The sequence below is a fragment of the Manis javanica genome, chromosome 5, assembly GCF_040802235.1.
Source record: "Manis javanica isolate MJ-LG chromosome 5, MJ_LKY, whole genome shotgun sequence".
NCBI lineage: Eukaryota > Metazoa > Chordata > Mammalia > Pholidota > Manidae > Manis > Manis javanica.
Window position 1 is genome coordinate 26,816,224 of NC_133160.1, and position 14,954 is coordinate 26,831,177.

General features: G+C 51.1%; 1 protein-coding gene across 1 annotated transcript; it reads right to left on the reverse strand.

Annotated features, from left to right (window-relative positions):
• Positions 1-11,579: 11,579 nt before the first annotated feature.
• Positions 11,580-14,353, reverse strand: LOC140849691 (uncharacterized). The gene is made up of 3 exons (XM_073238034.1): positions 14,341-14,353; positions 12,319-13,145; positions 11,580-12,231 (listed from the first exon to the last, which is right to left on the reverse strand). The coding sequence occupies exons 1-3, from the start codon at positions 14,351-14,353 to the stop codon at positions 12,157-12,159; spliced, it is 915 nt and encodes a 304-aa protein (XP_073094135.1). The 3' UTR covers positions 11,580-12,156.
• Positions 14,354-14,954: the final 601 nt, after the last annotated feature.

Here is a 14,954-nt window from a genome sequence, read left to right on the forward strand (position 1 = left end):
GGGGGCTCTAACAGCCCCCGCTACAGGCCTGAGGCCAGCTCTGAGCAGTCCACTGGAGCTGCGTTCCCAGGAAGCCCAGCCTGGCTTCTTCCTCTGTGGTGCTGCGCAAGGCCTTTTCTGCGTCTCAGTCTTCTCCCGTAGAACAGGGAGTTGAGTAGTTTAGAGGAGACTGCTGGTAAAAGAACAGTGTCCTGTCTGGGCACACAGTAGGTGCACACTATAACACATAGGAGCTAGTCCCCTGCCCTACCCCTCCCCCTCAACCCAAGTGGACCTCTCACGTCTGCGGCGACCCTTTCCGGCAGCCCTGGCCCTCACGGCCTGACAGGACCTTTCTCAAATGCCTGGCTCCTGGCTCCTGGCTCAGGGCCTGGCACCTTGCTTCTCTGCAGCTCTTGGCTCAGGAACCACCCCATCTGCTGGGCTGCTTGGGCATTCTGGCCAGTGTGGGAATGCGGGCCCATGGTTCCAGGTGCCCCCTTCAGGGGGACAGTATTCTGTCTTCTGGGACTCAATAGATTGGAGAATTGGCAGGACCCTTGGAGTCACCCAGCCATCCTACCCCACATACCTCACACCTGCTGTTGTCGAATTCTCCCAGCAGCTGTCAGCCCTGGGAGCTGGACATCATCACCTCGGCCGTAGGCCCAGAGGCTGGATTGGGCACAGGGACGGGCTTGCTGAGATCCTTATGGTCATAGCTGCCCGGCCCTGCTTGAGCAGGGGAGAGGCCCTGGGGAAGGCTCTGTGACTGAGCGTTGATCTCCACAACTGAGCATGGGGACATCCCTGCTGTAGGGGTACGGCGGGTGGCAGACATGTAGTGTGGTGGGTGTGTTGGAAGTGCTGGTGCCATGGACCCCTGACCCTGCTGCCATGAGCACCCCACAGCCTCACGTGCCAGCTGCATCCCTGAGGACCCACTTGTGGCCTCTGCCTGTTTCCTCCCCGGCAGAATATCCATGTGTGGGACTTGCAGGACCACGTACGCCTCCAGTTCTTCTGTGGAAGGGTTGTTTGCCCCGGGAAGCTGCCCTGCAACCAATGCCTACTTCCACCCGAAACGACGAGCACCCCTGGTCTTCAGCACCTTTTCAGTGAGTGCTGTGCAGCAGGGGCATGGCTACATATAGAGGGTGGCCACTGTGGCCAGGGTCTGTGTCCCCCAGGACACCCAAGGGATGGTCATGTTCTGTCCCTCCCGAGACGGTGCTTTATTTACACCATGAGGACGAAGCTGAGAGTGTGGCTTGCCCATGAGGATCCCATCTTTTGGGATTTCCTGGAAGACTGTTTCTAGGCCCCCAGCCTGTCACCCCTCTCAGATGCTGCTCTTTTCCTGATCTGTGCATCCTCCAGACTCTCCTCCTGGAAGCCCGCCCTGATCCCCATGCTGGGTCAGGAGCCTCCCCACTAAGCTCCCTTGGTCCCATGCCTTCCCCTCAGTATTGGCCCTCATAGGTGTCCTGTCCATCTCTTGGGACCTTGACCTGCTAAATCATGACTTCCCCTCTAGGAAGGCAGGGCCCACACCTGAGCAGTCCCTCTGGAGAGGACTTGGAGAGAACTGATGTGAAGACCATCTGTGAGCTGTGACTTAGCTGGTGCCCATGTGCCCTGTGTCCTGCCCCTGCCCCCAGAGGATAAGATATATGGGAGAAGCACAAGGGGCTGACTGTCCAGGGTGGTGTGGGACCTAACGACAAGATGGGGATTTAGGAGAGGCCTAGACAATGGGCAGCCAGTGAATGGGAGCTTCTAGAAAGGCTGATGAAGTGTCATTTGTGGTTGGGAGGAAGGGGTAGCTCCACAGAGGCCTATACTCCCTGTTGGCCAGCCACCCTGGCACACATGCCAGCCTTGTGCCCCTGACTGGCTCTCCCCAGATAGTGAGTTTCATAGGTTCCTCCATCTCTGCTGAGTGCCAGAGTGGCTGCAAGCATTTGTTGAATTAAGTAGACTTTTGAAGCTCATTTCAGGTCATCACACATTATCAAATCCCTGCTCTTTGTCAGGAGCAGAAAATACATTAATTAGACACTGTCCCCATCCCTCAAGGAATCTTCAGAGTAGAAGGAGAACAGAGAATTTAAGTACAAAATGCCATGTGTTGTCATGAAGATGTGTTAGGTGGCTCGTGGAGCACAGAGACATTGATCTGTAGACAGGCCCAGGGCAGAGGGTAGTCAGGGAAGGCTTCCCAGAGGAGGGACATCAGATCGAGGCTATAAACTCCTCTGAAGTCATGAGGGACCTTGGGCTTGGACTTTGGGGGTTATGAGAACACTAGGGTTTGGGAGTCCTGATCTCAGGGAGTAGAGGCCACGGAGTAGGGGTGAGAGGCATGCTGGGGAGCTGAGGGGCCTGGCTGGCTCAGGCGTGTGCACAGTCTGGATGTCTTAATGTCTGAAAAGTCTCTCCCTGGGCACAGTCACTGAGGGCAGAGCCCTCTGACTGCCCAGCTGTCTGCCCCTCTCCTTGCTTACAGATTGGAATCCTAAAAGGGTACTTGGAGACCCAGGGGCGTGGGGAATGGACAGGAGAAGACCACACTTACAGCTCACCCCTGTGCGCCATCCTCTACAACACGAATTTGAAGCAGGTGAGTGGGCCACGCTCGTCTCTGGGGCAGGCGTTCCTGGTGACACAGGCAGGACCCAGACCTCCGATGTGTCTGAATCAGCAGCCAAGGGACAGTCAGTGCCCGTGGTGGGGTGGGGCAAACTCTCACGGCCGGCAGCTCGATGGAGCCTTGGCCGGTGTTGAGGTGGGAGGTCCGCCACTTGGCCAGTGGATCTCCTGCCTCCTCTGACCTGCAGCCTGGCCACCACGCCTCAGGTCGGTTCCCACAGGCAGCATCTCTACATGAGTGGGAAATGGTGTGTGCTGAGGTATGGGCTGCTCTGCTAGGTTCCCATGGGGGTTCTGATCCTGGGCACCAGTTTTCTAGGGGAGCTGTTCTTGGACTTTGTCCACTGTGGGAAGAAAGAGAGGCCCAGGCTGTGGGGTAGCACCCTGATCCCGAGAAGAGATCTCTGTATTGGGCAGGGCAACTGGGCACATGGTGAGGGGACATGGTTTCTGAAGTGTGGGGACAGAGAGGGTTCTTGGGACCGCTGCCTCCTTCCCCTGGGATGCCTTTCCTGGCCTGGGTTCTGGGCAGGGCAGGCTGCATCTGCTGTAGCTTCGGCCGCCCGAGGCCAGAGCTCCCGTCTCTGCACTCCCCTCTCATCCGGGCTCCTGGCACCACCGGACTGCACACTTTAGGGTCTCCCGCACGCCTTCAGCTGGTTTTAGCCCCCCCCTACCTCTCAGGCTTTTTCAGATGTTTTCAGGAGGAGCGGTGGTCAGAAAGAGAACTCACCTACCACTACTATACAAGGGCTGTAATGGCAGCAAAATGTTGTGTTGTATGAGGTGACCATCCTTTACTCTCAACATGTCCCTACTTAGGGGAAAGTTAGCCTCTTTCCTGTAGGTTTCCCTGCCTTTCATCCCACCACCCCATGATTAATGCTTCAGTAAATGTCTTTTCTGAATTAGAGATGATTTTCTCTGCATAGATTCTGATACATTCTATTTCCAAGTTAAAGGGGATTTCTCCTATCCAGTTCCTTCCAAAAGAGCTGTGCCTGTTGGTACTGCCCTATGCACAGAGCAGAGGAAGGCCAGTTTACAAGAGTGTCTTATCTGGCATCAGGAGAGCCCTGAATGCCTGTCTTCTCAATGTATAGAGGGGTGTTGAGCTAGTCCCAGCCATGACAGGCAGAGAGCCACCTGTGGGGAGTGGGGACTCTCTCCTCTCCAGGATCCCCAGTTGTGTGCTTCCCCACAGGTGGTAAGCGGCTGCCTGAATGGCATGGTGAATGTGTGGGAGACTGCGACAGGCAGGAGTATGGTGGAGTTTTCTGTGACTCGTGACCAGCACGTGGAGCTGACCGCGATGTCCTTGGATGAGTCAGAGCGGGACCTGCTCACGCGTTTGCGTGATTGCACCGTAAAGATGTGGAACTACAGCACTGGTGAATGCCTGATCACCTTCCCCAACCCAGACCAGCTGGAGGTCTGTGTGATTCAGGGGGCCTCTTAAGAAGCAAAGCACAGCCCCCATGACCCTGGGATGCACTATGTTTTATGCTGCCCTTAACAGCTGTGCACAGGCACTGCCAGGCTTCATACTTCCCTCCCTGAGCCTTTGTGCCCTTGTGCATGAAGTAAAGGTAGGTAACAGTGCCTGTCCCTAATAAGTGTCCTACGAATGGTAACTACCCTGCTTTTCTAGTTTGTTAGCATTTCCTACCCCATGTATGAGAACTTTGGGTTGCATTTCTAGCAGTGGGGTCAGGTGATTCAGAGCCACCCTGTTTACCCCTATTGGGAATTGCCTGACAGGGTTATAGGGACAGTCTGTGGGTATGGCATAAGCCAAAGCCAGTCCACAGAGCAGTCCCACTTTGGGACTTGAGCATTCCTAACCCTATGCAGTCCTTTAACCAACTCAGATGAAGTGCTCGGCCAAGAAGCTAGGGATCTGAGTACTGGTCCAGATACTATCACTCAGTTGTTTGACCTTAACCAAGTCACTTGTCTGTTTCCCACTTATTGCCCTATAAAACAGACATGGAGATCTACGTTTTCTACCTCCTCCAATGAGTTAATGGGATGTGAAGGCACTCTAGGGAATTCTCACCCTCCTCGAGAGTTTTGACTTCTTGCTTAGTACAGTTAGGAAGGCATTCGGGGCCCAGAACCATTTTCTCTGAGTTGCCTTAGACTTTGGCTTTCTTTCATTTTCAACAGATTAGTGGGATTATCCATATGAACAAAGTATTCTGCGTGACTGGGTGGAGTAGGAGAATCACGTACTTCATGTGTGTAGCAAGGGTGCATGCGGGGTAGTAAGGGCGACTGACTGTTCCCTCTCTCATTTAGACAGCTTCCTCCATTCCAGCTTTGCTTGTGGTTGGAACACTAGGCAGGAAGTAAGTGGTGGGCAGCGTCCAATGCTTCATCTGCCCATCCATCCATTCATTCTCACCCCTTGAGGTCAATATATTCTAGAGTTTCTGCAAGGTGCTGCAGATGGGTATAAACAAGAGTCGAGTCTCCATCCTTCTGGAGTCTCTAAGGGGAGGCAGACACTAATCAAATAACGGCATTCATAATGAGTGCTGTGCAAAACAAGTACAGGTCTCTGAATTAGTCTCAGGAGTGATCAGAAAAGGCTCATCTGAAGAGGTTGGGGGTTCGGTGGGACCTGAAGAGTGGGCAGGAGGAGTCTCAGTGAAGCAGTGAGCACCTGAGGTAAGAGGAGCATTCCAGGCAGAGGGAACAGCCTGGGCCAGGCCCCTTCCTCGTCAGAGGGCCTTTCTAGGGCCATGGCTTTCCCTGCTCTAACCCTCAATCCTTACTCAGGTCACTGAATGGGGCGAATGTGTCGGGTTTGTTTTTGTCCAACTCCCAGAACAGGGCCTTGTAGCAAGCATTTAGTAGGTGAGGTAAGAGGAACAGAGCTTCAGTCCTTCTCTGACACCCGAGGGTGTCTTCTGAGTCAGCTCCTGGGATCCCAAAGGCCTTGAGTTTCCCCCAGTGGACCGTGAAGGCTGAGCTCTTGCCCCCCTGCCTCTGGCCATGCGTGCAGGATCCACAAGACCGGGCCGGTGCTCTTGCCCCACCACTTGCAGACCTTCCACAGGGAGGACGTCCTGAGCATGGCCACGTACCAGAGCCAGTGTCTCGGGACCTCCTCCTGCAGTGGGGACATCCTCTTCTGGAACATCCACACGTTCAAGCCCATCTTCGGTTTCTATGCCTCTGTGAGCGCCTTGCCCCAGTCACCCAAGGAGGTCTGGTCAGCAGGGACACACTCTCCTTTCGCCTCTCTCAGCTGTGGGTGAATCTCGTAGGGCCTAGGCAGTAGTGAGCACCCCAGGAAGTAGAGAGGATGGTGGCCACTTGTTCTGGAGGAGGGTGGGAGCTAGGTAGGTAGGTGGTGGTTTCTATAATCATCCTCATTTGGTAGATGAGCAAACCAAGGCACAGAGAGGTTAAGCATCTTGCCTAAGGTCACACAGCTAGGAAGTGATAAATCCAAACCCGGGCAATCTGACTCTGCTGGAGCCAGCCGTGTTCCCTCTAGTAGATTACTCTTTCCTTGAAGCTGGCTCCCAACTAACCCATCACCATTACACATGACCTCTCCAGGCTCACTGGGCTCACGTAGGGACTTAGGAAACCCATACAGTCTCTGAATTAACCATATCTTTGCAGATTAAAACTGGAAGGGGACTCTGAGGTCACTTCATCTAGTAGTTTCCCAAACATTTTGGGGAGAGATGCTTGCAGGCTATTTCAGGAGCTGTTCCCAGAGCAGCACAGTTTTTAAAAACTGCTTTTATACTTTGGAGCTTTCCTTAAGATGAAAAACAACCTCAGAAATATTTGGAAACTACTGTCCATTTTACAGGTGGGAAGTTTAGTCCTTGGGGGGAGCAGGCTCCTGCCTATTTGTACTTAGTGCATCAATGACTGGCCAGGGGCCAAGGTAATATAAGCTCCTTGTCCAAGGCTTGATGCTTTTAAGGGCAGTTGGTTTCTGGGCATTAAGACCTGGTACCCAGAGGGTCCTCTGGTATTGGCATTGGGCATTAATTTTCCCTCTGGGACATTGTAGTGCTCCAGGGGCCACTCTCTTCCTGGCACAGGTGCAAGAAGTAGACGAATGTCTGGTTGAGAGTTCCAGGCCCAGCAAGCCCCTGTGTGGGGCACAAGAGATGGGCATACAAAACCCCCATGCAGCCCCAGGTCCCCAGTGCCAAGACTGTGGCAAACGTCAGCCTGAGGCGGAACCTGATGTCAGCCCCCCCAGTGATGCGATGCCCTAGAGACAAGGAGCCAGACGACCCCAGAGACAAAGAGCCAGATGGGCCTGTGCCCCTGCGGGTGGGAGCAAGAGCTGAGCCAGGTGGCCACCTTCACTGTCCAGCTCCCTGAGTCCACCTGTTGTGTGTTTCTTTTCCTATTCAGACACTTTCCAGAGCACATTTAGATCTATCAGCTCACCTGTCTTGAGCACTGAGGCCTGGGCTGGGCACCTCCTGATTAGCCCACCTTGTCTAGCCTGCCTAAACCTGGGCAGGTTCCCTTCCAGAGCATGGCCAGTACCAGACCCCAGTTTCTGGAAGCTTGGGGGCAGGGCCTGGAGAGAAGACAACCCAGAGAACTACAGCTAGAGGTTAGATCCTTTTTCAGCATGCTCCAGCTCATGGCAGAGGTGAGCCACAAGGCCTGCCTACCTCCTCCAAAAAGCATCACCAGCCTGGAGACCAGGTGCCCAGGGCCTGATGCCCAGATGCAAGCAAACCACTTCCCGCCCATCTGAGCCCTTGTCTGTGCCCCAGGACTAACCCTTCCAGGTTTGACTGATGGTCCCATTTTGGGAGGAGTAGAGAGAAAGAACAGGGAGCTCTCCTTCCCCTACTCACAGGGTGGTTTGACCCTAAGCAGATAATACAGGAATTTCTTGTGTGGGGCATGGGGAGCCTTTCAGATTGTCTCAGGAATTGAAGTCTGATTCCCATTCCTGGTAGCTGAGGCCTGAAAGAGAAACCCCACCTTCCCCAAACACACAATTCTTGTCATGCAGTTGGCAGTTTAGTCTGTGGTCTACATGACCTATGAGGATGGAATTCTGCTGTAGGATGCACACGCTGTCCATTACTGTAAGACACTCATACCATCTTTGAAATATCAAGGTTGCCGCCTGCATTCAAATCTTCTAGAGCAATGGGTGTGCATCCCTTTATTCTCACCTTTGGCAAGGCAAGGGTGTCTCTTCTAGAACAACGGAGGGGGGCTTCCCCAAAGGCAAATTCAAACCTCTGCCCTGGGAGCAGAAGCTGCTGGTAACTTAACGTGGAGACTACTCAGCATCAGTGTGTCACGCCCAGCACCGTTAGCCCCGCTGTGCCTTCACAGGGTGGTGCACTGTCTACCGAGTGGGGCTGGGGCGGCCACCCTTTCAGCACCTGCCTCTGGTCTCTGATCCTCCGTAGGGTGGGAGAAGCCCTCATGATGACCTGGGAGGCCCGTTTTGCTTTCTAGAAACCTCTCAGCACTGGCAGCCCCAAGATGTTGCCAAATCCCCATGGCAGGCAGACAGTTATCCAAGAGAATGAAAGGAGCAAAGGGGAATTCCAGAAGATGTTGCTGCAATCCCACCCATCGGTGGAGAAGGTTGGCTCTGCCCAGGCAGGGTGTGGGGTGTGAGCTGGGGGCAAGCTGTTGGAAAGGGGCTGGGACCCGCTGTGCCGGGGAGCCTGGAGGGTCCAGCCTGGTTCTCCCTAGGGCATGGAAAGGCATGGTGGATTTGATGGAACCACTCAGGATTCCAACTTCAGGGCTGCTGTGCCTGGGGGAAGCTCCCGGGTGTGGGGGGCCTGTCTAGGGTGATGAGCAGGAAGAGAGGTCATAGGGTGAGTGAGTACAATGGAGAACAAGAAAACTAGGAAGAGGTAGGGAGAATGGCAAGGGAAGGGGAGAGGGTACTGCTGTTTAAATAGGGCGGTCAGGGTGGGCTTTACAGAGGAAGTGGCATTTGCACAGTGCGTGAAGCCTGCAGCTATCTGGAGGGACAGTGACCCAGGCACAGGGACCCTTCCTGGTTGGTGGCCTGGACCTGGGAGGCAGGACCATTTCCAGAGTCCACTGTTAAAAATGCCCTTCTGTGCCCTGCTGGGGTGTTTGGTATGACACCTGTGCGGGGATCGGTCACCTGTGCTCTCCCTTCCTCCTGTATCTTTCTGCTTCTGACCATGGACTCCCCTTACTGTGCTGTCACTGCTGGATGAGGTGACTCCTAAGGCCCCTTGTAGCTTTAATCTGCAGAGATATAGTAGTCATTCAGAGATTATGTGGATTTCCTAATTCCCTACCATGAGTCCAGTGAAAGTACAAATTATGGTTGTGTTAGGGCGTGGAAGGACAGTCCCCTTATTCCCCTCCAGGGACCAGGGACTGGAGGACATGGGGGTGGTATCCCGCAGAGGTTTAGCCTCTGATCTTTAACTTTTCAGACTACTGATGTAAAATTGTAGCTATGTCCTGCTATTTGCTTTTTAAAAAATTTAACTGCATATCATGATGCTTTCGTATCAGTAATTTAGACTTGGCTTAATATTTGTTATCTTATTTTTTCAAATAATTGCATAATACCCAATAGTTTAGATGTGCTGTAATCTACTAATTCAGTTTTCTATTGATAGACATACAGGTTAGTTCCAGTTCTTAACTTTCGTGATGGCAGTACATTGAACATCCTTGTACGTAAATTTCTGTGCACTTGTGTGAGTGTGTTAGAAGGATGGACTCCTAGAAGCAGAATTGCTCATGAGACCGCATCTCTTTCAGTCCGAGAATTGGACCAAGGTAGATGAATCAGAGCCCCACCTTTGACTGTGACTAGTCCTGTCAGGGCACAGATAGTTATTATTATTTTTCTATTGAATAGTTAATATACAATAGTGTATTGGTCTCAAGTATACAACAGTGATTTGACAGTTATCTGCATTATTAGATGCTCACCCCAACTAGTGCGGTTACTATCAGCATAGAAAGATGTTACAGGATTGTTGACTGGTTTCTAGGCTGAACTGCCATGCCTGTGACTAGTTTATATATGATTGAGATTTTGAGGGTACACACAGTTATTCGTTGAGCATTTGCCCCTTGCCAGGCACTGGAGAGGCACAGGTGAATGAGACGAAAGCCTGTGCCCTCCTGGAGCTGACCTTCTAGTCAGGGTGAGACAGATAATGAACCAGCCAGTAAAATAAGTGGGAGGTCATAGGGTGAGCGAGTACGATGGAGAACAAGAAAACTAGGAAGAGGTAGGGAGAATGGCATGGGAGGGGGAGAGGGTACTGCTGTTTAAATAGGGTGGTCAGGGTGGGCTTTACAGAGGAAGTGGCATTTGCACAGTGCGTGAAGCCTGCAGCTATCTGGAGGGACAGAGACCCAGGCACAGGGACCCTTCCTGGTTGGTGGCCTGGACCTGGGAGGCAGGATGGTCAGGGTGGGCTTTACAGAGGAAGTGGCATTTGCACAGAGCATGAAGCCTGCAGCTATCTGGAGGGATAGTGACCCAGGCACAGGGACCTTTAGGCACAAAGGCTCTCACAGGGAGCTTATTTGGGGTGTTCAAGAAATAGCCCTTCTCTCCTTCTTCCTCTAATTAAAAAGTGATATGTGTCCTTCATTCAAACTAAACAATTCCAGCCTCATAAGAATGTGTGAAGAGAAAGAATGGCTACCTCCCTCCTAAATCTCCAGAGGCAATTGCTGTTAAGACGTGTTCTCCTAGGCTTTTTTCTGGGCACATGCAAGCACAGACATGTATGAATGCATATATGTACCTGTTGATTTTTTTTCACTAAGTAATATCATATTAAATATATTATTCAGCCACTTGCTCTTTTTCATCCAACACCTGATGGCATTTTTTTGCGGTGGTGTTTATGGACCCACAGCTTTCCTTTCCGTAGTTGCATAGTGTTCTGGTGTTTGCTATGCAAGTCTACTAAATAAATTATATTATTTTGTGACCTAAAAATGAATTATTTTATTTATCTAGCCAGACTGCTGTTGCTGATGGGCGATTAGGTTTCTAGGTTTTGCCTTTGTAAGCAGTATTGCCATGAGCATCCTTGTACATAAATTCTGGATCTCTTGTCTGTTTCCCAGGTATAAAACTGTAGGAGTAGAAATGCATTCTTGGGAAGTTTTTGATGCGTTGTGTCATATTTCAGTCTAATAATAATATAAACAACAGCTAATATTTATTGAGCTCTTCAGTTACATAATTATATGTTATATATTCTATAATACATCTATTATTAATTATATCATTAAATCTGTTAAAAGTTTACATGAATTATTAGTATTATTTTTTTGAAAGGTAACATCAGTTTTATTATGGAAGCAGTTGCTTTGTTATAAATTCCATGTAAAACACTTGAATTCTAGGTCTTTCTCTTTAACACGATTTAGTTTCTTGTGATTTGGTCAGCATACCCATTTATCATTTCATTTGATATACAAGCCAATGTGGAAATGAAGAAACAAAATTACCAACTAGTTCAGAGAGCTAAATTGAGTCCAGGATTGTGGCAAAGTCTGATCCAAAATTTTAATTTGTAATTTTAGCATGTGTCTGATGCAGTTTGGGGAGCATCAAACTAAATCTACAATCGCCAGAAGCGTTGTTACAGTTAAATGCACATTAACTAAAATGTGTACATTTTTAGTGTTCATGATAAATGCAGTTATGGCCTTATTACACTTTTGGCATTCTTTAAGAAAGCACATTAGGCTTTAATATAGAAATGTTTAGGTTACACTTAACTTGTGCTCAGGTGGTAATAAAACATCTGTTCTTTCTGATCTCATACATTCTCTCCTCAGGTATGGCCCATCTCCTGTACACTCGGAGCGACCTTTGGCTACATGGCTGGCCTTATTATTTCGCCACTCTGGATATACTGGAATAGGAAGCAACTTACATACAAGAACAATTAATTGAAGCAAAGGGAGAAGATATTTCTTTGTGCAGATTCCATAAGGACTGTGCAGAGATGCATATGGTCTAAGCCAGACAGTTCCATTCACAGCACTGTTTTTTATGTAGTTACAGCATGATGTGATTGTAGCTTTTTAAACTATGAAACCCCTGAGAGATTGTGCCTTCTAGTTGAAATAAAGTATTTATAATAGATTGTGTCTTCAGATGCTGTTTGCAGCTCTTGTACCTTTAAGAAACATTCTTAGTGAACTTGACAGAATTCTGAGGACAGGGTTGTGGGATTTTTTTCTTTCAAATTTTAAACTGCTTCATTCTCAGAGGTCTGAGTGTAGCTATGGCATTTCATATGCTTTCTGAGAGAAACGGACAGTTCCTTGGCCACGGAAGACGTCTCACGTAATCAAACAACAGTTTATACATCTTGATCCTATTCTTTTTTTTACTGTGTGTTTCTTTGGAGTTAAAATGACTATGATAGCCTCATCAGAAACAGTCTTCAATCCCTTCTGGGTTAAAGCTGAACATTCCACATAGCAGCATGCTCCTATCTCTTATGCTAGTTTCTGTCCTTGTTCCACTCATACAGGTTTTTCTTTCATATCATTCAGTCTTGCTAAAGTTTTGGGGGTCATCTCGGAGATCAGTCTGAGTTCCTCTTAATAAAAAGGGTACATTTGGTGCATATTCTTAAGTTCTGGTACCCACTCCTCTTTCACATTTTGAAATGAGGCTGGATTTACCACAGAGAAGCATATAAGGAAGACATCAGTCATTGGATGAGATAAAGGCCTCAGACGATCATAGTCTTCCTGTCGGGCCGTGTCGTATGGTCCCAGGAGGTACTGCTTGCCCCCCACGGAGACGCTGACTGCGTAGTGGTCGAAGACGGTGGGCACGTACTCCTCCGGAAAGGCGTCGTTGGCATAGCTCATGAGTAGGCACGTCTTGCCCACCGCCCCGTCGCCGACCACCACGCACTTGAGCATCAGCGCGCCGGGCCCGTGAGCCATGCTGCGGCCCGCCGGCCTCCGGGCATGGTCCTCCCGGAGCCCCCGCTCCGGACCCGGGCTCAACCCCAGCCCTCCTGGGGGGTCCGCCGCCGCCGCTCCGCGCAGCACGGGCGTCCCCCTGGCCCCATGCAGCGGCTCCCCCGGCCCGAGAGGAGGGGGTGGCGGGCCCGGGGCGCTGCCTGCGCCTTGGTCCCTGCCTGGATCCCCGCCCGGACCCCGGTCGCCTTGCCCGCCTGCTGCTCCCGCCTCTCCGTGCCGGCGCCCTCTCCCCGGCCCGGCCTCCCCAGGAGGACCCGCTGGATCATAAGACTGTCCGGCCCCGGGGGAGACAGCAACTCTGGAGGGGGGAAACGGAGGGGAGGGGCCAGGCGCGGCTCTCTTCGCCCCGCGTCGGCCCAGGCCCCCTCCCGGTTGAGCCCGGGAGGAGGGCTGGCTGAGGTACCACCCCCGGTGCCGGCCGCCCGCCACGCGCCCCCGCCCGCCGGCCCCTGCGCCCCGCGCCGGTGCCCCGCCCGCAGCCGCCTCGCGGCCCTGCCTGCGCACCCTAGCTTGACTCCCTGCACGGGCAGGGGCGGGGAGGAGGAGGAGTCCTACATGAATTATTTTTATTTTATCCCTAAAACAGTCCTGATAGGTATGTACTATTATTATTCCCATTTTATGGATAAGAAAACCGAGGCTCCACAAGGTGGAGTGATCTGCCCAGAATTCTCACTGCCAGAAAATGGCTGAGCCAGGACCTGCTTGCAGAGCTGTTTCTTTTTAAAGTCTGAGTCCTTATCTCTTTGTCACTGTCACTGTTGGGAATACCTTGGGCTTTTTATCTGACCAGATGTGTGTCATATGGATTTGTAACATGAATCTTGATTGAATTTTTGACCGGCAAGTTATATGCAAAGGACTGAATATCTGTTGGTGAGATTTCAGGCACTATGGTGGGGGTGTGGTGTGTGTGTGTGTGTGTGTGTGTGTGTGTGTGTGTGTGTGTGTGTGTGTGTCACTGTGTAATGGTGGCCCACTCTGGCTTCTCAGTGTTCTGCCTCCCACCCTACTACTCCTCAAGCAGCAAAGTCCTTTTCCTCTGGGGAGCTGGACAGTGGACAGAGGGAAACTTCTCGGGATGGTGTCCTGGAGAGCGTCCCCAGCTCTTAGGTCACCCTTGGCCCCAACCTTTCCTTAGTGGATGAGGGGGTGAGGGTGGGCTGGGGAAAGGACACTTCAGGGGGTCTTACCTGTCAGGCCTCTCCTCCCACCATTTCTGTCTGGCCATGTCAGAAGAGCATGGGTAAGACAGAAAGGACGCTGGAAAGGAGGCAAGGACACGGATTCAGGCAAAGCTGTGTCCCTTACAGTGTGCAGGTGAAGCCCCAGTCCTCGGCTGCCTCCCTAGGGGTGAAGGACAAATTGGTGGGGGTGGCAAACTGCTCTGAAAGCTATGAAGTCAAGCTCATGTGTAGGCTCAGCTTCTGAACGGGGTTCCAGGGAGACCGTTAGTCCCCTGTGGCTGAGAACCATCTGGAACCACTGGGCTGAGTGAGGCTGGGATGCCCAACTTTGTTCAGGAGTTCTTTCCAAAATGGGCAGGGGGATATGTTTGAGGTGTTGGGGGCTGGGTGCAGAGTGCAGAAGGAATAGCGTTGGTTAGCTGCCTCCTGGCCGTGTGGGTCCTGCTCTGTCCTGTGCAGGGCCCAGCATCCTGTCGGTGCTCCTCTTCACTGTGCCCACTCCTGACCCTGGCTACACAGCCCTGACCATGTGGTGCCATGGCCCCTGGCCTTCTCCAGGCCTGCCACAGTCCCTACCGCTCATTCACCTTCATCCTGCTCTGGCTGCCCCAGGCTGGATCGGGAAGGGTTGTGAAGAAAGCCTTGGCTTCCCCCAGTTCAGAAATGGCACATGCCATCTGGAGATCTTCATGGCACATGCATCACTTAGGGGAATCCTGTACAGCTGTGGGGAATCACATTTTAGGAGAAATGATCTGGAGAATGCCGATGACAAAAATTTTCAAATTTCCTTAAAAAATGACAACAACTACTATAAAGAAGTAAATGTGTATCTCTGAGATTTATTGTTATTTTCCTATATGCTGTACACACAGGTATAGTTTTGATTTCAACCCAAACTGGGAGCATTTGAGACCATACTTCAGCTGTTTGCTTTTTTCTTGTTTTAACCTAGTAATGTACCATGGACTTTTCCTCTCAGTACAGGTGAATCAGCTTTATTCTTTTTAATAGCTTCATACAGAAGGCCAATCTATGTGTTTTGGAGCCCATTTGGGAGGCAACCTTTATGAAAAATAACACAAAATTATGAATAAGAAATGAGATGCAAACATGAAAACTTATTTAGAATGAGAAAAG